A 21,753-nucleotide genomic window follows, 5' to 3' on the forward strand; every position below is an offset into this window, starting at 1 on the left:
CACTTCCATGATTCCCAGAGATTAGTGTTTCTCAGGCACTGCACACTTCTTCAATTTCTTTGATGATACACAGTCCAACTTTTGTTGTAATATATAGTCTCTGAGTCCCAAATCAATCACCATCCTTCCTTCCAACATCTTCTCTCCAAAATTCACTGACAACGCCAAAAACAGTAAAAAGTTGCTGGGAAGAGAAAGGGAGAGAATATGGTGAAACAGTAGCTAGAACAACTGAAATTGGGGGGTACCCAATGAAGAGGTGGACAGTGAGGCACTCCACAAAGGATAATTGCTTCCTCATCTCTGGCTGGGTTCTCCCTGCCTCTCAAACCCCTGACCCTAGGGTCCCAGCCACATCCTCCCTTAAGCATTCCTTTCCACTCTTGGGCCAAAGTCTCTCCTCTGGCAAATCCTGCATTCAGCCACCATCCGAGGCTCAACCAGAGACACTTGTGACCCGGAGATAGCTGATGGAGTAGAGAGCTCTGAAGCCTTGCTATACTGTCTGTTCCAGATGCCCCCAGGCCACATTCCCTGGCGTACACCCGGGCTGGGCTCCTCTGTCCACATGAGCAAGCTCTGTGCCATGGAGAAGACTTCTTTCCCATTCCTAATCTCTTAGGAAAGTTTTCTGAAATTTTTCTTCTTCTTTTTCTAGAAAAGACCTATTATATTCTAAATTCTAGAATAACAAAGAATATATCTCATTTTTCTTTATTTCTCAGAAAGCACCTAACACATTGCCTGAACCATTTGTTACATGAAGGGTGAATGCATGAACAGTTAAATGGAAACATCCCCAAGGGAGGTATCTGTATTATAGAGTGAGAATTAAGATTGCAAACCTTGAACTCTAATACACAAAGCTATCTTTTCTTTCCCATGAGTAACACAAACAGGGTCAGCACATGTGGGCCATGTGATTTATGCATTGCACAAAGTTACCTGACTGAGGGCCCATGGGGCTGAACTCTGACCTGAGCTCTGAGCCCTGGCCCAAGGCTCCATCCACCTGGAGCAAAGGTATCTCTTTACAGTTTACCCACAGGCTCCACATGTGCAAGCAGGAGCCCTGCTAACTTCAGGATTATGTTCTCCTTATGCCCAAAGCACGGAGAAGGCAATGGCAAGCCACTCCAGTACTCTTGCCTAGAAAATCCCATGGATGGAGGAGCCTGGTAGGCTGCAGTCCATGGGATCGCTAAGAGTCAGACATGACTGAGCGACTTCACTTTCACTATTCACTTTCACACATTGGAGAAGGAAATGGCAACCCACTCCGGTGTTCTTGCCTGGAGAATCCCAGGGATGGTGGAGCCTGGTCGGCTGCCGTCTATGGGGTCGCACAGAGTCGGACACGACTGAAGCGACTTAGCAGCAGCAGCAGCAGCAGCATGCCCAAAGCACTGTAGGATTTAGTGCTCACACCCTCCCACCCCGCCACACACACTTGTGACTTTTTTCCTCTAGATTTGTTCTGTTTATAGAAATGTCATTGTAATTTCCATGACGATGAATACTGACTGGGAAGATAATTTTCCTATCCTTTCTTGGTCCCACATCTAGGGCTTTAGGAACAAAGCCTTCCTGGATTGATAGATTGATCGGTGCCCTTCTGCGGGCAGCAGATGCTAACGTGATTGCTGTGGACTGGGTGTATGGCTCCACTGGTGCCTATTTCTCAGCCGTGGAAAATGTGATTAAGTTGGGACTCGAGATCTCCCGATTCCTCCGTAAACTCCTGGTAGGTGTAGAAGAGCTTAGGGTGAGCTCTGACTGCTTATGGGGGAGCGAGAGCTCAGAAAGAAAGAACACGTGAGGAGGAGCTTTAGGGAGGAAGCAGAGCCACCAGTAGTCTGTGGGTCTTTGGTTTAGCTCTCACCTTTACCGCTTACTCTGCTGGCCTCAGGCAGGGTTTTGAACCTCTCTGAGCCTCTTGCTGCTCCTCTGTAAGACACGCCACTGCATATTACATCGGGGGTGCCGATATCTGGCCCTTCTGTGCTTTCAGGAGGAAATGGCTGTGGTCATGCCTCACACACCTTGGGTACCAAAAGGAAAGTGAATGGGTTGTCCAGGTGGGGAGCTCAGGGAGAGGGCAAGTGATTAACAGGGTGAGATTCTGCACTTTCTCCCCAAAGCATGTGTGGCTGGTATGTCGTGCCCAAGACCCTCTGCTTCTGATGCCTCAGAGAAAATTGTTACCCTTGTAAGGTCAGGGGCTGTGGTGGCCCAAATATAACTCACTGTAAATGGCTGTTCTAGGCGCTGGGTGTGTCAGAGTCCTCAATCCACATCATTGGCATCAGCCTGGGGGCCCATGTAGGGGGCACGGTAGGACATTTCTACAATGGCCAGCTGGGACGGATCACAGGTAACATTCTTCCCTGCCCATTCTCTCAGGTTTAGAGAGAGAGAGAACATGCCTGGAAGAGCATTTGCTAAGGCAGGCAGAGGGAAGTGTGTTGGGCCTTTGTTCTTATGATCAAGTCATTGATCATCACTAAAATTTAACTATTGTGGCCCTTTTGGATAAGATGGTATTGTGCTGTTATTGCATGATCTCTAGTGTCAGTGTTAGAGGCCATCTATTTCTTTCTGAGCCTCAATTTCTACAACTCTAAAATGGGTTGTAACAGCTCCTATCTCCTTGGCCCACTGTGGAAATCACCTTTACACAGTGTTTCTAAATACTTGCACAGTGCTGGGAATTTTATGCTTCAGAAACTACCCTCAGTCAGTAAGGAGCCAGAGCTGTGTGGTAAATACTCTGGCTTCCTGGCCCTTCAATGGGACAATTCTGAATTGTGTTTTGCAGAGTACTTCAGGGGGACCTCAGGGAGACCCCAGTGGGATGAGACCCAAAGTGATAGTCTAGTCATTAAAATTGTCTTTCATTCTCTGACTTTTTTCCACTCCCTTATGATGCTTTCTGTGCGTGCATGCTAAGTGGCTTCAGTCTTGTCCGACTCTTTGTGACCCCATGGACTGTAGCCCACCAGACTCCTCTGTCCATGGGATTATCCCAGCAAGAATACTGGAGTGGGTTTCCATTCCCTTCTCCAGGAGACCTTCCCTATCCAGGGATTGAACCTGTGATTCTTATGTCTCCTGCATTTATAGGCGGGTTCTTTACCACTAGCACCAGCTGTGAAGTCCATGCTTTTGGTGATTTTCTCCCAAATAAGCTACTTGCACTTTACATACTTGTCTCACAGTCTGCTTTTTGGGTGGAATAGGGAGGGATCCCAGGTAAGGATTGGGGAGAGTAATATTTACTTCACTCTATCATTGTAAAGGGACTTCCCAGGCGGCATTAGAGGTAAAGAACCCTCCTGCCAATGCAGGAGATGTAAGAGATGTGGTTCAATTCCTGGGTCAGGAAGATACCTTTGGAGGAGGGCATGGCAACTCACTCCAGTATTCTTGCCTAGAGAATCCCATGGACAGAGGAGCTTGGTGGGCTACAGTCCATGGGATCACAATAACTTGGACACAACAGAAGCAACTTAGCATGCACGCACACATGTTGTTGTAAGAACTAGAATGTGTGAAGTTGCCCAGCACAAGGCCTGGAACATAGTAACTACTCAAAACATTATAGCCATTGTTATTACTATGTGAGGATGAATATTACTGACATTAACCCTTACCAAATGGTCAGGGTTAGCAAGTTCATTTCAACGCCAGAGGAACTGGGTCATGAAGTTAGAGTTCTCTCTACTGAACAGAGTAGGGTTTCCTGGGAAAGGTGGTCCTGAGCTAGTTTTCTCACCCTTGGGTCCTTGTTGGGGGATTATGATCTGAACTATAAGGGTTGCCCATGTAGGGATGCAGTGGATCCATGAGAGTTCTTGTGGCTAAGATGACAGGGCCCCTGACACGTCTGTCCTTGCAGGTCTGGACCCTGCTGGACCGGAATACACCAGAGCCAGCCTGGAGGAGCGTCTGGACCCTGGGGATGCCCTCTTCGTGGAAGCCATCCACACAGACACGGACAGTAAGCTGGGGGCAGGGTGGGGGAATGAACACAAGGCAGAGGCTAGGAGGCTGACATTTATCAGAGTGGCCCTAGGAGGATACCCTTCCCCTCTGAGCTTCTGTTGCAGTGAGGAGTTTACCAGCATGATCTTGAAAGTCTTTTCCAGCCCTATCTTGCTCTGGGACTGAGATGAATGATTTTATTTTTAGCCAGCATAAGACAGGATTCTCATTTGTGGACCAAAACTGTTTGGTCATGATTCTCACTCTGATTCAACACTAAGCCTCATCTGAGGTAGTGCTTGGAGGACACTTCTGACTGGCAGGCACATGGGAAAGTTGGGCTGCTTTTTCAGGGTGAACATGTCTTGCCCCGGACACTGGGGCATTTCACTCCTAGGGCAGATGCTCGGGCCTGTCAGAACTTCTCTTCTTCCCAGGAGATGAGGCCTGCCCTCAGTCCGGTGAAGAATGAGAATTGCCGCCTCCAATAATGACAGGCACAGGCAAGAACCCCCAATTCTGAATCCATCATAACCAGCAGGCACTCCTCCTCATTTCTATTCAATGTCAAATGCCCACAGAGTCTAGTGCCAGACCCTGTGCTCAGTGTGTTGGGTACGAGAAGAAATTACATCTGCCTCTGACCACGAGAGTTTGCAATTCAACTGAGACAGCCATGTCTCATTCTATTTGGCTAGAAGCCTTTTTAGCATCCCAAACTCACAGATTCGTGATTCTAGAAGTTCATGTAGTCATATAACTCAACCCTCTTTTCCACCTCCATTTCACAGATAAGAAAACAAAGTCCATAGCCCTCTGCTTAGTTATTAAGTTAATTAACCATGTTAATTAACAATGTTAACCCTTTAGGCTCCTAAATTTGCGAAATAGGTGACTCATGATTATGATAATGGGGAGATATGACCTCGTGATTATCATGATTATCGTGATTATGATAATGGGGGATATGGGAGAAGCGTATGTGACTTGGCAGGGGGTGCAGGGTCTACTTCAGATAGAATTATTGAGGAATATCTGTGCAAGGAGGTGATGTCTGAGGTGAGATTTCATGAATGAGAATGAGCCAGCCCTGGAAAGAGCTGGGAGAAGACCATTATATATGGGAAGGACAGCCAAAATGAAAGCCTTATGGTGGGTGAGGGCAGGAAGGAGAACCATGTAGTCAGCACGCAGCGAGTGATACGATGAGAAAATGGAGTGGGACCAGACTGAACATGGCAGGGAATTTACATCTTATTCTGTGATCAATGGGAACAGGGCAGCGATTTGGATTCCTTTAAAAGATGACTCTGCTGGGCAGAGAGTGTGGACTGCAGGAGGGCGGCAAAGGAAGGCCCTCTGGAAGGTGTTTGCCGTGGCGGCCTGGATGAGGGGGCAGTAATGGCTGAGGCAAAGGTGGTGGGAGCAGAGACGGAGAGAAGCAGAAGGGTTCAAAGCATATTATGGAGGCAGAACTGGCCTGACAGATGACGGGCAAGGAGGCATTGCAGGTCATCACCTAAACCCTGGATTGATGACATTAAAGCAGTAACACACACGCCACTGCTTACAGTTGTGACAGATAATATGAAGGAGAAAGTCATGGTTTTTGGCAGCTGAATTGGGCTGATTTTGAGGGGTCAGATATCGTCACACTGATGGGATAAAGGCTACTACCTCACAAACTCATCTCCTTGTAATCAGATTATGTTTCTTCTCAGTCATAGAAACACAAAAGCATGTAAGAGACTGGAAATGTGGTCTCACACATATATATCTGAACTGTTACTTAAAGTAAAATAGGAGCTATTCAACAAGGAAATTTACCAAGCTTATTATAACATTTACTGATTCATAAAAACTTAAGGGATATTTTTACTGATTTTATTAGGCAAATATGAATATCTTCTTATGAATTTATTCTTAACTTCCTTTCAGCATGACAAAACCTCTTAGAAAACCCTCTAAGGGCTAGTTAGTTCTGTCATCTTCTAGCATTTAGGAATAAGTGGGCCCCATTCAGCATAGGGGACGACAGAGAATGAGATGGCTGGATGGCATCACCGACTCTGTGGACATGAGTTTGAGTGTACTCTGGGAGTTGGTGATGGACAGGGAGGCCTGGTGTGCTGTGATTCATGGGGTCGCAGAGAGTCGGACACGACTGAGCGACTGACTGAACTGAACTGAACTGATTCAGCATAGAGAAGGGGTGGGTGCCCAAGGTCAGACTTCAGGCTCTGCAGCCAGGAGACCCTGCTATGGGGACCTGGAAAATGGCCCCTAAAGGAAGAGGGTAACAAGGTTCTGCCTTCTTGCAGATTTGGGCATTCGGATTCCTGTCGGACACGTGGACTACTTCATCAATGGGGGCCAAGACCAGCCTGGCTGTCCCACTTCCATTTATGCAGGTCAGAAAACCAGAAAGACTTGGTGTTTGGTTGCTCCAGAGACTGGACTTTGTCAACAGGTTTTGTGTTGAGTCAGCCAGTGTGAACCACAGGAGTCTTCCTGACAGTGTCCTTTGCTATGTCCCATGGAGCTTACTCAGCAATTATTGAATGGATGTCTTTGGAGACAAGGAATTCTAGGGGAGGACTGCCTGAAATTAAAAGATTGCTCCATATTTAGGTTCCCTCCCTACGTCTAAGGCCCTACTGTCTTCCACCATCACTCAAGCCAATAACCTCTCTTCTTCCTGGGCCCCACTTTGAGGCAGAGTCCACACTGGCTACATCCTTTGCAGTGCCACATTGTGTCAGAACCAGGCTGATGCACCCAAAGCTAGCTAGCTGAAGGTTCAATTCACTGCATGACCATTTCCCCAAACTAACTAAGTTCTCCAAAATTGCTTTCAAGATAATCTTCTTGAATACATCCAATGAATACACATATCTTCTCTTCTAAATTTACTCTTCTGGAATGTTCTTTTTGGATATATTGATTATGTTCTTAGCATAATTTTAAACAGTTTTAAATTTATCAAAAACTAAGCATTAAGGGTTGTTTAGTCTTCTTATATTCTTCTCATGAATGCAGCTAACCCATCAACATTTCATATGGGAGTTTTGATTTCTGAATACTATGTTTTTAACCTTTTCCTGCTTTACCAAAATTTTATCATTTTAAAGATTCTTTTGACAATCATGTTGAGTAACCACTAATCCAACTTATCAAATTCACTGATTTTCCAAATCATGTTTCTTTTAATAATTCATAATTTTTTCAGCAATTCTGATCAGATTGGATGGTTTGATTTTGATGGCTTTTGAAAATTTCTTTGCATTTTAGTTGGTCACTTTCCATTTTTTTCTTCATAACACAATTTGAGAAGGGTTTGGTTTGTGTCTTCCAGCTCCCTGTTGTAGCTAGAAGGGGGTTGGCCATAGACAGTGTCCCAACTATGGGGGAAAGGAAAATCTGCACACAGCTCAGACTTGGTTGTGGTCCCAGTGAGGGGGTCCCAAGGTGAAGGGAGAGTATGAAGACCTTAAATGCTGGAGTTATGGCTCACTATAGACCTCTTAGCCCCAGCAAATTCATTCAGTGTGGATTATCACAAATTTTAAAATAGTCAACAAGAACAATAACAAGAAACCAAGTGTTTGTTGTGTTGGGACATTTGGCAGATTCAGTGTGTCAGTCACTGGGTTGGTTTTCATAGATGGACCATGAGCTGCTGCTGACTCCCTTGTTTGTCTCTTTGTTGGACTGGATTTAATGAAGTTGAACAAAATTGGTTGTGTGGGTGATGCTGAAGAAGGCAAAAATGTGCAGACCAATATCCATTTTAAGAAGCAGGGTCAGGATCGCCAACTCAACATATGCTCCCATTTTCCAAATGAGAATCTGCATGATCGTGGAAGAATGGGTCTCTAAGTAAGCAATTTTATTGGTAAATTAAGCTTAGTTAAAAGAAAAATTTAAAAAAAAAGAATCACTTCAAAAAAAATTAAAAAGAAAAATGAGAGTATAGTAACCATGTTCATCAATATTTCAAAAATGTGGCTTGGGGGGATATCCCATGTATTTATAGCCTGTTGGACTATAACGTTCAATAGAGTTACAGTAAGTAGCATGGAGGGAGTTTCCATGTATCTTGAACTGAAACCTTGGTTGTATCTTTTGGCCTTGTTCAGGCTACAGTTATCTGATCTGTGATCATATGAGGGCTGTACATCTCTACATCAGCGCCCTGGAGAACTCCTGTCCACTGATGGCCTTCCCTTGTACAAACTACAAGGACTTCCTTGCTGGACAGTGTCTGGATTGTTTCAACCCTTTTCTTCTTTCCTGTCCAAGAATAGGTAAATGCTCCTCCTTTGACTCCCTCTGACAACTTGGGGAGAGTTCAAGCCTTGTCACCTCTTCAAGTCCTGATCTCCTATGGTCAAAAAGTCTATTCAAGTTGGGTAAAGAAAATTTAAGTAATGTTCAAAATTCAGCTAGAAGGTGTTCTCACCTGGAAGGCGGCCTTTAGCTTTCTGTGTCCCACCTCCCGCCCTCTATAGCACTTCCTGATGCCATATGCACTCTGTGTGCACCCTTCACACACGCAGAGACCCTGACCCGCAAGTCCACCTCGGGATGCGCTCCAGAAGCCTCAGTGTGGCCCAGATCCCCCTGCACCTGCTCTTGGACCTAATGCGCACCACAGTCTGTGTGCACCATGGTCTTCCATGCTAGGCCAGCCGTTCTCCAGTTCCTGATAGGCTTGAAATCCAAGTGCTGTGGGGAAGTCCCTAAGACTGGCACACATTGCCTGCCTTAGAGGTGTGAGGCCACGTGCCAGCTGGAGGGATTCCTAATTGCAGATTGACCTGAACACATTCCTGGAGGATCCAGGCTAGTCTGGAGAGAATGGCCCAGGAAGGCTGAGGGATCCAGCCTCAGCTCACCCTGTGCAGATCATTGTTGTGAATATCCTGGGGTTATCCAGCCTGAAGGGTTCTAGGAAAAACTCCTGGGTAATGTGTGGTTCCTCCCCCTCCTTCATTCTCCCACTTCCCACCCCCCAGCTGCCACTCAGAACTGCAGCAGCCTGCCATGGCTTATATGAATGAAATGAATATCAGCTTGACAAAATGTTAAAGTAGGTGTGGTTTCCCATAATAAAGCAAAACATTACTTCCTGCTCATCAGGCATATGTCACTGTTTCCCACACATGTGATGGAACAGATGGTTAACAACCACTTTACACTCTCTGCTCAGCCTCATCTCCCACAAGATTTTCCCTTTTTTCTAAACACCTCAGGGATGCTAACTACTCATACTTCCAAGAATATTTTTCATGCTTCCTCACCCAATATCCCTTTGCCCAGACTATACTTTCTGCTTGGAAAGCCCTTCTCCAACTTGTCAACAATTATTCTTCAGCTCAAACACTTCCTGTGCTCCAATGCACAGGAAACAAATACCACTAAAAGAACTGTCATATAGATTGTTTTGCAACTTGGAGACATCATTTCATAATTTCATATAAATACCCCCTGGGAGTGAGCCAGATAATCTGAATGTATTTGCTGTCCACTTGTGTGTTTATCCCTGTCTGAATGGAGTTGCTGTATCCCAGGACTCGCCACAGTTGTTTGTAGAATGAACGGGTGCATGAATTAATCACTGAAAGGCTGGGTGCCACTGAACCCTGAAATGGCCTCTTCAGGGCCCTGCTGTCTTTGCTTCTTTATCTCCAGGGCTGGTGGAACAAGGTGGTGTCAAGGTAGAGCCACTTCCCAAGGAGGTGAAGGTCTACCTGCTGACCACTTCCATGGCTCCGTATTGTGGTGAGTGGGGAGGAACACCCTGCTCGGCTCTGCCAGTGTGCTGACTTGCTGAGTCCAGGGCTCCATCTTGGGTTGTGTCCAGCCCAGCGTGGTAGCCAGAGTGGGAGGTGAAGAACTGGGGCAAAAAGGTCATGGAAAATGAGAGGTGGAGGGCAGCATCTCCTGGGCTTAGACAGAACCCAAACTTATCAGAGCCAGCCTACACCATTGCTCTATGGATGAGAACCTGGGGGCATCTTACCTTTCGGTCAGTATACTGACCTTCATTTCTCCCACCCCACCATGGAATCCTGCCCTCCAGTGTGGGCTCTCTCTCTCGAGAACCTTTTGGGTTTCTTCTTCCTGCATTCATTTCCCCCTCCCTGTTGCCCACCCTGCGTCTCCACTCTGGCAGCCCTCCTATGTCAGGGTTCATGAGGAATACTGAACCTTCACATATATATTTCAACTGTTTACTGTGGCTCCTAACCACTGCATTTCATTGAAGCTAAGATGCCAGTGATCATGAATGATGATTAACATGAGAGAAAAGGGTGTCTTAGAATCTATCACATAAATTAAGGGCTGAACCATCCTCCTTCCTATGGTATTTGCATCTTATCTAGGTTGGCTATACTTCCTAATTTTTTTTTTTATCTTGGAGTCCTGTCTGCTTTATTGTGTGTTTAGAATAGAAGTATGCTGGTTTGGGTGGGAAATTATATGACCACCCTAATTCTAAATGATTTTTTTAATCACTAGTGTCTGGTTGGTTGTTGGCGGGATCTTTGTGGCCACACCTTCCTGGTAGTAGAGGGCCTGAAGTTCAGGCTCTGTGGTCACCCAAACCTGAATTGTTCTTGGATTCTCCGTTTCCTTGCTGTGTGATCAGGAGCAAGTTCCTTAATCTTTCTGAACTTCTATGTACTCATGTGGAAAACAGTAATTATTTCAAAGAATTAATTGTGAGGATAAAATAAAATACATAGTATAGTACGCAGGCAAACACTGCACAGTGACTGGATTCAGTAAGTAATAATTCCCTTCCCTCTGACAATGGGAGAATCTGGAAGCTGAGATGGGGGTGTTTGGACCTTCATTAGAGAGAATTCATGGCTACTTCTTAAGAATAAAGTGGGTCAGCTGTGGGCTTTTCACATCCACCCTCTCATCTGACAACCCAGCCCTGAGCAGTGATGTGCCCAAGGCTCCATGGAAGGGTGAGGAAGTCAGGATTCAACTCTGGTCTTCTGACTTCAAAATCTTTACCCTTTCCATGCCATCATCATTTGCCTCCACACTCGTATCTCTGCCCGCTCTTCCGAGAACCTGTTCTTTTCAGTCGTCTTTCTCAGCTACTCTCGGGTCCCTGCCGCTGCTCAGAGATCAGCCTGAGGCAGGATGCTTTGTCTGGGTCAGAGGCAGGGCTGCAGGGACCCGACTTCCCATTTCTACTTCCACCTCCAGGGCAACTTTGTGGTGCCTCCTCCCTGTCTGGACAGCCAGGGAGCCTGAGACACACCTGAAGGTTGAAGGCATTTTTAGATCCCTGCTGAGGGGAATTCACTGAACCATAGTTTTTCTGTTTCATATTTGTTGTGAGATTCCCTCCCCATTCCCCCAGAAGTATGGTTATGTCTGTTCAAAGGTCTCAGAGGGGCCTGCATCCTCTGAGCCTTCCACTCAGCATCAGAGTTGGGCCCCTCCTCTCCTGGTGGGAGGGTATGGGTCGCCCACCTGGTACCCCACCTGACATCTCATCCACTCCCAGGCCATTGTGGCACCGAGCTCCCACTCCCCAGCACTCTTGACCTGCCTCGGCCTCAGCACTGCTCACCAGGACAGCTGTCACCCTTGGCTTCTGCCAGGCAGGTGCCAGCATGGACAGAGAATCTGCCCCCCAAAAATCTTTTTTCCAAAAATACTATTTTTCTCTTGTAGAGCAACATTTCACCCAAAGTGTTTTTCCTCCATCACCTCCTTCCTCACAGTATGCTATGAGGTGATGCTGGGGGTTACTGATTCCACATGAAGGAAGTGAGGCACGGAGAGGTTTGGTGACTTAGGCAAGACAACACAACTGGTAAGCAGCAGGGCCTCACCTTGGATCCAGTTCCCCTGGCAAACCATCCAGGGCTCATGTGCTGTTGCCCTTGTCACGCCCACAGTAGGTAGGAATTTCACTACCAGTTCCCATCCACCAGTGTTAGCAGACCTGGCCCTCCTAGGGCTTCCAGAGTAATCAGAGAAGAGATAAGCAGAACCTTAGGAAACTGTCTTGATCACGATACTTGCTGGTAAAGTGATATATCCAACTCAGCACAGAGAATTAGATTACTAAAGCTATGTAAGGTAGACTTTTTTTTCCACGTTGTGATTATCCACTCCTGTTCAGCCCTTGCCCATCAACATAACACTCTGCATCCACAGTAAACAACCAAGAAAGAGAGACAGGGGGACGTTGCATCTGATGTTCCCCTCTGTGGAGGGGCAGACTGTGGTGCTCTCCTGTCTTCTTGTGGGTTCTTGGCAGGACTCTGGTTGCTAACCCCATGAGCCCATATGGATCACTTCATTACTTCAACTTGGGCTGTCTCCCTAAATCCACTTAGTCCCTCCTCCCAGTATTCACCCATAAAACATAACAAATGAAAAAATACAGGTAGGGCAGAGGTGAAGGACCACCGCTGTAGCTATGTCCCAGCCACCAAAGGAGTCTGTGAAAATACTGAGACCAAAGCCACAGCCAAGTGCCACCAGTTGGGCTTACCCCTTCCTTATTGAGGAAAGGCTAGGGTGTTGGGGAAGCTGTCATCCTTCTTAACCTCTCTTGACAGAGGGACCGCAGACCCAGGGGTATCACCATGAACCAGGCTGCTCACCCAGTCTGTGAGGACAAACCAGCTTTGAGAGCCCCAGTTTCAGTGCTGCCCAGGAGGGCGGAGATGCCACACAGGCCCCCAGCCACCACAGGGAGGGCCACAGTCAGCCCCTGCACACACGGTGGATTCCCTGACACTGTGTGCATGCTAGGGGGGAGGGGCATTGCTATATTTTATGAGTTAATTATTTAGTATAAGATAGACACTGTTTGGTTTTCAGAATCACACCATCAGGATAATGTTGCCAAACAGAGAGGAGAGGCACATTCTAGGATTACAAGTAATAATAAAAACTATCATGTATTGAATGATTCCTAGGCACAGACACTGTCTAAGGCCTTTATATGTATTAACTCATTTAATTCTCATTCAGAACTGTGAGGTATGTAATTTTGTTTTCCCAATTTACACTTGGTAACAGAGGATGGTATAGTTAAGATAGCATCACTGACTCAAAGGACAAGAATTTGAGCAAACTCCAGGAGATTGAAGGACAGGGAAGCCTGATGTGCTGCGGTCCATGGGGTCTCAAAGAGTAGGACACAACTGAGCAGCTGAACACAATTTAGCCTTGAGGCAGCTGAGAACCTGTGATGAGAGGTAACTGCACCCAGTCACACAGCTGCTAGGTGTTAGAGTGAGATTTCTAGCTGCTGTGCTGCTCTCTGGGATTTTTCATGCATTGCGCCCACTGACCTTTGGCCCAGTTGTCTGCTCTTCTTTGGTTTCCCAGTACATCACAGCCTCGTGGAGTTTCACTTGCAGGAGCCAAGAAACAAGGACACCTGCATCACAGTCACTTTCCTTAGCAGCAGTGTCTCCTCCTCGGTCAAGATCACCATGTACGTAAGTGTCCCACCTGGCTGGTTTCTCTCCTTCTATTTACAAACATGAACGGACATCCGAGGACATGCTCTGCATGGTCACTGATGGGTGGGCGGAGCCAATGGGCCAGAGGTGGGGGTGAGGGTGGCACCTACCACAGATGGACCCACAGACACATGCCAGGCAACTGTTCCAGGTTCAGAAGGAGTATCGGGCCCAAGCAGACTGTATTCAGACAGTAGCAGGCAGGCAGCAGTAAGGGAACATCCCAACAGGGGATGAGAATGTGGGAACTAGGCCCCTGACAGGACATTGTGTCAGGAATCCAGGCAGGGGCATCAGAAATGCCAGCAAGTAGGAGGACCTCGGCCACTGGCCCAGGCAGGGCTGGTGAGAACCTGGGAAGCCCCTACTCCTGGGTGGCGGGATGGGGAGAGTGGGAGGGGGGCTATCAGAGTGGGTTACCAAAGCAGACTCCCAAGCAGAGGGTAACTTAGCCAGGGAGTGCCAGGTGAGGGCCAGCGGGGTTGATGCCCAGTGGTACCAGTCCCTGGAAATGGGGCTGATTTCCTTCCTTTGTGGAGTCACACTTGAGCCAAGCATCTGGTGGGCCCAGGTTTGAGGTGAGCGGGCAGAGAGCCTCAACTGTAGGGAGTCGCAAGCCTGGCAGGGGACAGCAACTCAGCAGCCGTGGTGCATGTTTCTTTAAAAAGCCATTGATTAGTTACTCAGGAGCAGGAGGCAGACTAACCAGATAAATCTCTGCCTCAGTCAGGGTTCAGTCTGGAAACTAGAGCCCAAGCCAGGCAGTCCAACAGAAGGAATTTAACACAAGGCGCGAATTACAAATATGTTGGGAGAACTGAAGACCCAGCAGAGGAGGGGGAAGCAATGCAGAGCTCAGCAATAGGAGTCACTCCCACTCCAGGGCTACAGGGACAAAGCCAGGTGGTGCTGGTAGAACAGAGTAGGTCTGGGGGGTGGGAAGGGTAAGTGATTGGCAGGAGCTCAGAATCACTGCCTGAAGCAGCCTCCCACTCCTGCCTGGGAGCCTGAAGAATGTAGCTTCCAGCAGGAGGGGTGTGGTGCAAACAGGAGTGAGATCAGTGCCCATGCGTGCAAACACACAATTGTCAGCACTGATAGGAGCTATGAGAACAAAGAAGATGGAGCCTGGCTAAGTGTGGAGAAACAATGTTTGAGTAGAGTTCTGAAGGGTTTGGAGGATCCTTCCCTCCAGACCACGGGTTCGTGAGATGTGGCCCTGGGAGTAGTGGTGTCAGGCACGGGGACAAGAGGCTGCGGGGGCTAGTCAGGGCAAGACCATGCCACCCCCGGAGGACAGGGGAGGGATTTGGGGTTTTATCCTGAGAGCAGTTTGGAGAGCTGCTGGAAATTTTAAACAGGAGAGTGACAGGATCAGATCTGGGTTTGGAAACACTTCTCGGGCTTCAAGGATGCACATTAACTGTGCTGTCAGGGAAGATGAGTTTCCTCTTGGAGGAGTGCACGTCTGGACTACCAAACACTCTGCCCCCAGGCAGGGTTCCAACTCTCCCAGGCCACACAGCACAAGACAGCAGTCAGGACCCCACACAGACCTGGGGTGCCCACACAAGCCTTGTTGATTATAGCTGAGTAATTTTCATTATATCAGTTCAAGGTCATGTTAACTTCCACAAGTGTGTTTCTATCACCTCTCCTGCCCACCTCTCTGTTGGGTAGATGAGCCAGCACTTGCAGGAATCATGATAATGACTCTGGCTGATTGTTAGAATCACCTGGAGACTTTTGAAGACTGCTGACAGCAAGCCCCGCCCCAGACCAGTCACAGTAGAATTTCCAGGCAGGGCCTCACCCGCTACACTTTGAGAAGCTTCCTGAATAATTAGAATGGATATCCAAAGATTTCTTCTTCTTCTCCCCAAAGAGACTTGCATTACTGTTTTGAAGAACCTGATTACTTCAATTCCTTGGGTTTTGTTTCCTCTTGCAGAACAGAAATTGAAAAGAAAGGAAGGGGGTTTATGTGTGGTCTTTCCCCTACTTTTTATAAATTTGTGAAACCCCAAGATTTCCTTCCAGTTAGAAAATGGACCCAGGTCAAGTCCCCAGGCCACTCACTCACAGTGTCCTTTATAGCCTAGTTTCCAAGCTTTCCATCCAAGCAGCCTCTTAAAGTGAACAGTTGTGTTATTTTTTCCTCTGAAATAAACACTTTTGAAATCTAAAGAAAAAAAAAATGGAATCGCTTTTATACAAAGTTTTATGGGATCTTCCTCAAAAGGACAAAACAAATTATATGACTAACCCTGGGTTAGAAAGGACACACAGAAGACATTTCCTCAGTGCGCAGAGGCCAGAAAGGAAAGGGAAACCATGCTTGGCTTAGTCAACACCCGATGGCATTTGGGGAAAAGCAGTACCCTTGGGAGCTCCCTCTTTCTCACAGTCCCTCTTTCTGAGCCCAGAGGAGCCTGCCCCTGAGGGGCAGCTCAGGGCAGGGCGCAGGGGAGCAGGGGCTGAGGCTCAGACCTAGGGCTGGGTGACACCAAAGCTGCAGCCGGAAGGAGACCACACCTGGACTCCACCCCAGCTCTGATTGGCCTCAAGGTCTATTGTTTGTTTGTTCATTTCTTTCCATCCACACATTCATACTCAGTCTGAATAGAGAGAGTAGTCTTCACTCAAAATTCTTGGAACTCGACATCCTAGAAGAGGCCTCTGCTTCCAGCTAGATGGACCTGAGCGTAAATATCTTCACTAACCTGAATTCAGATCATCACTAACTAGGACACTTTCCCTGATGTGTAAATCCAGGAGCTACTATTTTGCTGCAGGGTCCACCTGTTTACTTTCAAAAATCAACACTTATTTTTTGCTTCATGTTCAAAGCTGTGGGGTGTGGGCGAGGTGCTGGTAAGGATGAGGCAGAGGACTGTGTGCCCACCTCCCAGGAACTAACCGACCGGGCTACCCACAGAGCCCCTGGGAGCCAAGGGGAAGCCAAGGCCAAACGTGTGACGGTAAATTACTTTCCCTTGCCCTTCCAGACCTAGACAGCAGCGTGTCGGGAAAGGAGTCCTAGCTCATCCCAGCCCTCAGTGCCAGATAAACCAGGTGAAACTCAAGCTTCAGGCTTCCCGCCGGGTTTGGAAAAAAGACCAGACAGCCATCATCGGGAGGTTCTGCACCGCTCCTCTGCCTGTCAATGACAAGTAAGCCCCAGATCCACCCCACCCCAAACACAGTCACCAGGACCAAGGCTGACCTCAGATGTGACACTTGTTGAGGTGCGGTTTCCTCATGAGGATATGCTTCCTTGATGGGGAGATGACAGAGACCTAGGGCGTCCTGAACCTCTTGCAGGGCCATCTTGGGTTGGGATGCTAAGAAGCCAAAGAGGGTGGACTTTAATTCCCCATTCCCACTTTAAGAAACTCCATTTTATCTGATATATATGTTTTATGTATCTGTTCTATTTAGTTTCTCTGTAAAATTTTATTGGAACAAAGATTGCTCATTGCATATTTCCTCTTCTTCAGCCTCTGCTGGTCACAGTCATGGGTATGAATCTGGAATTCCTATCCCCTTTGCACCACCTCTAGCAGGCATTTAGAGTATGTATTACCACACCTGGCCCTTGGAGGACAGGAGTGGACTCCTGTAGTAATCATCCCATAGATAATTGTAGACCTGACGTCAGTGAAACACAAGGGCACGCAATACTGAACCTTCTCTTCCGAACAGCCAGGAACCTGCCCTGAGCACACACCCTCTTGTTTCTCTTCTCTTGCAGCAAAAAGATGGTCTGCTTACCTGAGCCAATGAACTTACAAGCAAGTGAGACTGTGTCTCATGACCTGAAAATAACCTGTATATAGTATATGGGCAGGATACATCCCCCTCGATTGGGGGTGGGGGATGATGGGCATTCAATTCTAAACCATTAAGACTAAGAAAGAATGCAGAAGTCTTGTTTACTTTCTCCATAATTAGCCATCTTAGAGGGGAGAGAGACTGCTCATTTTACAGAGTTTTATCTCCATTGTCAGTTGAAAGAGTTTTACAAAGATACCATTTCAACCTTCCTATTCATGCTTAACTGCAATTGCCTCATATGCTTGGACAACTGTACCTAGGATTCAGTAGAAACATATACAGGAGAAATACTTTTTTTTTTCAAATAAAACTATGGAATATCTGAATCAGTCAATTGTTTTATTGGAATGAAATATTGTTTATGTACAAAAATGTGATTTACAATCTGCAGGATTGGAGAAAACATTAGATGCTGAATCCTCTGCATTAAAATAGCAACTGAAGTACTCGGTGTAAGAGAGGGAGTGGAGGATGGGGAGGAACATGACACCCTTCACCATTCCTTGCCATTGCCTTCTCTGAGTATCTGGGAGGTTTATGTGCTCAGAGCAATCTTTGGGGAATATAGGTGGACTTTCTTCGGGTCAGTGTTTCTAAAACTTTGATCTTTATAAATAACCTCGTATCAAGCCATAGGCCAACAAGAAACAGACGGTACACTCAAATTGTGTAATTTGAGAATTTATTAAGAGGACTGTTTACAAAGGTGTTAGTAGGAAGTGAGGAAATCACAAGGGACAGTGCAAGTTCCTTGGGCTGGGGGCAGTGGGAGCTGCTGTGTTCTATGTCTGAAGAGGCCAGAGGAGGAAGCACCAGAGTCTGGAGACAGAGAGATCTGCAGGACCTCTGGTCAAGGGACAGTGAGGGGGCAGCAGTCCTGCAGAGAGGGAACCGAGTCAACAGATTCTCCGTCCTCAGTCTTCTTCCTTCCCTCATTCTCCTGTTGGTGCTCCCACTTTGTGACTCCAGGCAGAAGCTGGAAGGCAAGAGGCGAGTTGATGTGGTTCCGGGGCATAAAACGGAGCAGAGAAGGTGGGAATGGCTGGGATGGCCGTGGGTACAGAGAGACATGGCGTACACCTTCAGTACCTTCTCCATAGCCAGGTACTCCTGGATTCCTCCGCACTGAATAGTTTTGCCTGTGTTGTGTGCGTGCTCAGTCGTGTCCAACTCTTTGAGACCCCCTGGACTGTAGCCCTCCAGGCTCCTTTGTCCATGGGATTCTCCAGGCAAGAATACCAGAGTGGGAGGAGTAGGGGATCTTCCCAACTCAGCGATCGAAACTGCACCTCCTGGGGCTCCTGCACTGGCGGGAGGATTCTTAACCACTGAACCACCTTGGTTTGGCTTAAAAATCATTTTAACCATTTTTAAGTGTATAATTTAAGTAGTATTAAGCACATTCACATTGTTCTGCAGCCATCACCACTATTCATCTCCAGAAATTTTTCATCATCTAGGACTGAAACTTTGTCCCCATTAACCAGTAACTCCCCATTTGCCGCTCCCCTCAAATGCTGGTAACCACCATTCTAATGTTTGTCTCTATGAATTCTGCTCTTCTAGAATACCTGATGCAATCATACAATATTTATACTTTTGTATCTGGCCTGTTTTACTTATAATGTTTCCATGGTTCATCCATATTGCAGCATGTGTCAGAATTTCCTTCCTTCTCAAGGGTGAATAATATTTTATTGGGTGTATAAACCACATTTTGTTTATTGTTTCATCCATCAGTGGACACTTTTGCTTCCAGCTTTTGGTTATTGTGAATAATGCTGCTAAGAATGTGGGCATACATACAGTGTTTGAGACCAAAAAAAAAAAACCAAAACCTAAATAAATGGTCTTTGAAAGGAAACTGCTGACTTGTCAATTCACTCTCCACAATAGAGGCTGGGCAAATGATGCAAGCAACAGGCTGCAGCTGCATCCGGGCTGTCACCTAGGTCATTAGGAGAGAGAGCTTCAATCCTTATCCAAAGGCCAGGTGAATACAGTATGAATGCTCACAGACACACTTTGTTTTCTGCACTGTCCACCCCAGTCAGTAGAACAACATATTTGAAGAATCTTCTTCAATATATGGACTTAAGAGGGTTTTTTTTCCCCCTCAAAACCCAAACCCTTCTTTCCTTTTATCCTTCCCTTTTTTTCACTCCACCCAGGTTCCCAGCAAAGAACCTCCCTAGAGGAAAGGGTGGAGGCAGAAAGCAAAGCAAACGCCAGTGTGGCTGAATGGAAAGCTGAATTTAGGGGCCGTCCCAAATGCCCTGTGCTGAAGCTAGAAATGTAAAGGCCAGAAGTGATCACAGGGAACTTAATTTCTAATTTTAAAAAGGTTTTACAAGACTATCCATTTTTGCATGTGTATTAAATAAGGTTTTAGAGAGAAAAAAACAAAAACCTCCCTAGAGACAGAGCTACCCTGAACTGAATGAGCCTTCATTTCCTGTTCTGTTACTTTAAAGCTCTGTTAGACTCTCACATTTTATTTTGCTCCCCATTAGAAACTAGATCATTACCTTACATGGAAAGCCAGTTTCCCTTATAAAAATAAATACGAGAACATAACAGTGTTTAAAAACTCCAACTAGCTCCTGTGGCTCGCTGAAGGCTTTATGCCCCAGACCTGCTTTATTCTCATTAAAAAGAAAAAATTAGCAAGTGGGAGGGAAATGTCAAAAACTTAAACACCAAACAGAGACTTTCTTCTGTGTATACAATCAGTGGACATGATTAGCATCAGAGCATGACTAGCAAATTCACCATGAGAGCTGATGTTATTTAATGCTGGGCCTATGTGCTACCTTAAACTACACTGCCTATGCTCTTGGAAACCTGGCTTTACATGTGTGGGATGTGTGTGGGGTTAAGAAAAAGGGAGCAGTAACAGAATTTGCTTGATGGCAGGGCAAAGGCAGAGTGTGGGTCTTTCATTCACATCCATGTCACTCCCAGCTCCTGCTGAGACAGGGCTTCATGAACAGAGACTGTTGTTGTTCAGTTGCTAAGTTGGATCCGACTCTGTGACACCATGAACTACAGCATGCCAGGCTTCCCTGTCCTTCCCGGGGTTTGCTCAAATTTGTGTCCATTGAGTCAGTGATGCTATCTAACCATTTTATCCTCTTTCACCCCCTTCTCCTTTTGCCTTGAATCTTTCCCAGCATCGGGGTCTTTTCCAATGAATCGGCTCTTCGAATCAGATGCCCAAAGTATTGGAGTTTCAGCTTCAGCATCAGTACTTCCAATGGATATTCAGGGTTGATTTCATTTAAGATTGGTTGGTTTGACCTCCTTGCAGTCCAAGGGACTCTTCAAGCATCTTCTCCAACACCACAGTTCAAAAGCATCAGTTCTTGGCACTCAGCCTTCTTTATGGTACAACTCTCACATCCATACTTGACCACTAGAAAAACCATAACTTTGACTATACAGACCTTTATAGGCAAAGTGATATCTCTTTAATTCAGGAAATCGGCCCCTATACTTATGTGACACTAAAAACATTAATTCTGGAGACTTCTTCTCTCCGGCCATTATTCTGAGTATGTTCAGTTTGTACTGAAGTCCCCAGAGTAGGCTCCATTTACTATGCTTTTTCCCCTCATGGTACACCAGAGGTACATGGTTCATTTGTTCTTTGTTAATCCTCCATTGTGTCACCCAAGAGTTGCTTTAGGGTAACCTACAGTTCTTCAGAGTTTAAGAATCTGTATTGATCCAGATTGCTTGCTTTCTTATGGAGTTAATTTTTTGAAACTGAATGAACTTTCCATGTAATGCAATTCCTTCACATATTATTATTGTAGTCTCTCCAACCCATCAGAAATTTTTCACATCCTAATCTTATCTTAAAGAATACTTAACACTCCCTCTAAGCTTTATGTCATTTATATCTATATCTATATGTAGATATATATGACATTTTTTGTAGACTCCTTTTCTATATCTATAGCTGGGAACTTGAAAGGAGGCCAAGGGTAGAGACCTACTTCTGTGTTAGTTGCTCAGCTGTCTCTGATTCTTTGCGACCCCATGGACTGTAGCTCCCCAGGCTCACCTGTCCGTGGACTTCTCCAGGCAAGAATACTGGAATAGGTTGCCATTCCTTTCTCTAGATGATCTTCCCAACCCAGGGATCGAACTCAGGTCTCCTGCATTGCAGGCAGATCTTTACCAACTGAACCACCAGGGAAGCAGAGATAACAAATTGAAATCAACAAATTGATTGATCTTAATCAAATGTAATTAAGATCAATCAATACTCTGGACTTTTGCATATATTTCTAACTCATGTTTACCTTGGTACTTACATATTATGAGAAAAGTTTCAATTCTTTATATGTACAATAATACCCTGATTAAAATATGATTAACTTTAGCATGACTTAATTCCTGGAAATGCAGG

General features: G+C 46.2%; 2 protein-coding genes across 3 annotated transcripts in view; one reads left to right on the forward strand and one right to left on the reverse strand.

Annotated features, from left to right (window-relative positions):
- The window catches only part of PLA1A (phospholipase A1 member A), a 32,609-nt gene extending 14,947 nt beyond the window's left edge, over positions 1–17,662 (forward strand). Inside the window, exons 3-11 of one of the 2 annotated variants that reach the window (XM_055433684.2) lie at positions 1,567–1,744; positions 2,266–2,374; positions 3,899–4,000; positions 6,306–6,395; positions 8,124–8,291; positions 9,679–9,768; positions 13,363–13,471; positions 16,508–16,672; positions 17,254–17,662. In XM_055433684.2, coding sequence (XP_055289659.1) covers positions 1,567–1,744; positions 2,266–2,374; positions 3,899–4,000; positions 6,306–6,395; positions 8,124–8,291; positions 9,679–9,768; positions 13,363–13,471; positions 16,508–16,672; positions 17,254–17,338 — 1,096 coding nt within the window. In that variant the 3' untranslated portion in view covers positions 17,339–17,662. Of the gene's footprint in view, positions 1–1,566; positions 1,745–2,265; positions 2,375–3,898; positions 4,001–6,305; positions 6,396–8,123; positions 8,292–9,678; positions 9,769–13,362; positions 13,476–16,507; positions 16,673–17,253 lie in introns of those variants that run through there. The other variant, XM_055433762.2, reaches the window with a different exon arrangement.
- Positions 17,663–17,721: 59 nt separating this feature from the next.
- The window catches only part of POPDC2 (popeye domain cAMP effector 2), a 39,867-nt gene continuing 35,835 nt past the window's right edge, over positions 17,722–21,753 (reverse strand). The window contains exon 4 of the mRNA XM_055433933.2: positions 17,722–18,312. The gene's annotated coding sequence lies outside the window, so the exon portion shown is untranslated. The remainder of the gene's footprint in view (positions 18,313–21,753) is intronic.

Source organism: Moschus berezovskii, chromosome 1 (assembly GCF_049115385.1).
Source record: "Moschus berezovskii isolate FMDL1 chromosome 1, NW_MosBer_1.0, whole genome shotgun sequence".
NCBI classification, from domain to species: domain Eukaryota; kingdom Metazoa; phylum Chordata; class Mammalia; order Artiodactyla; family Moschidae; genus Moschus; species Moschus berezovskii.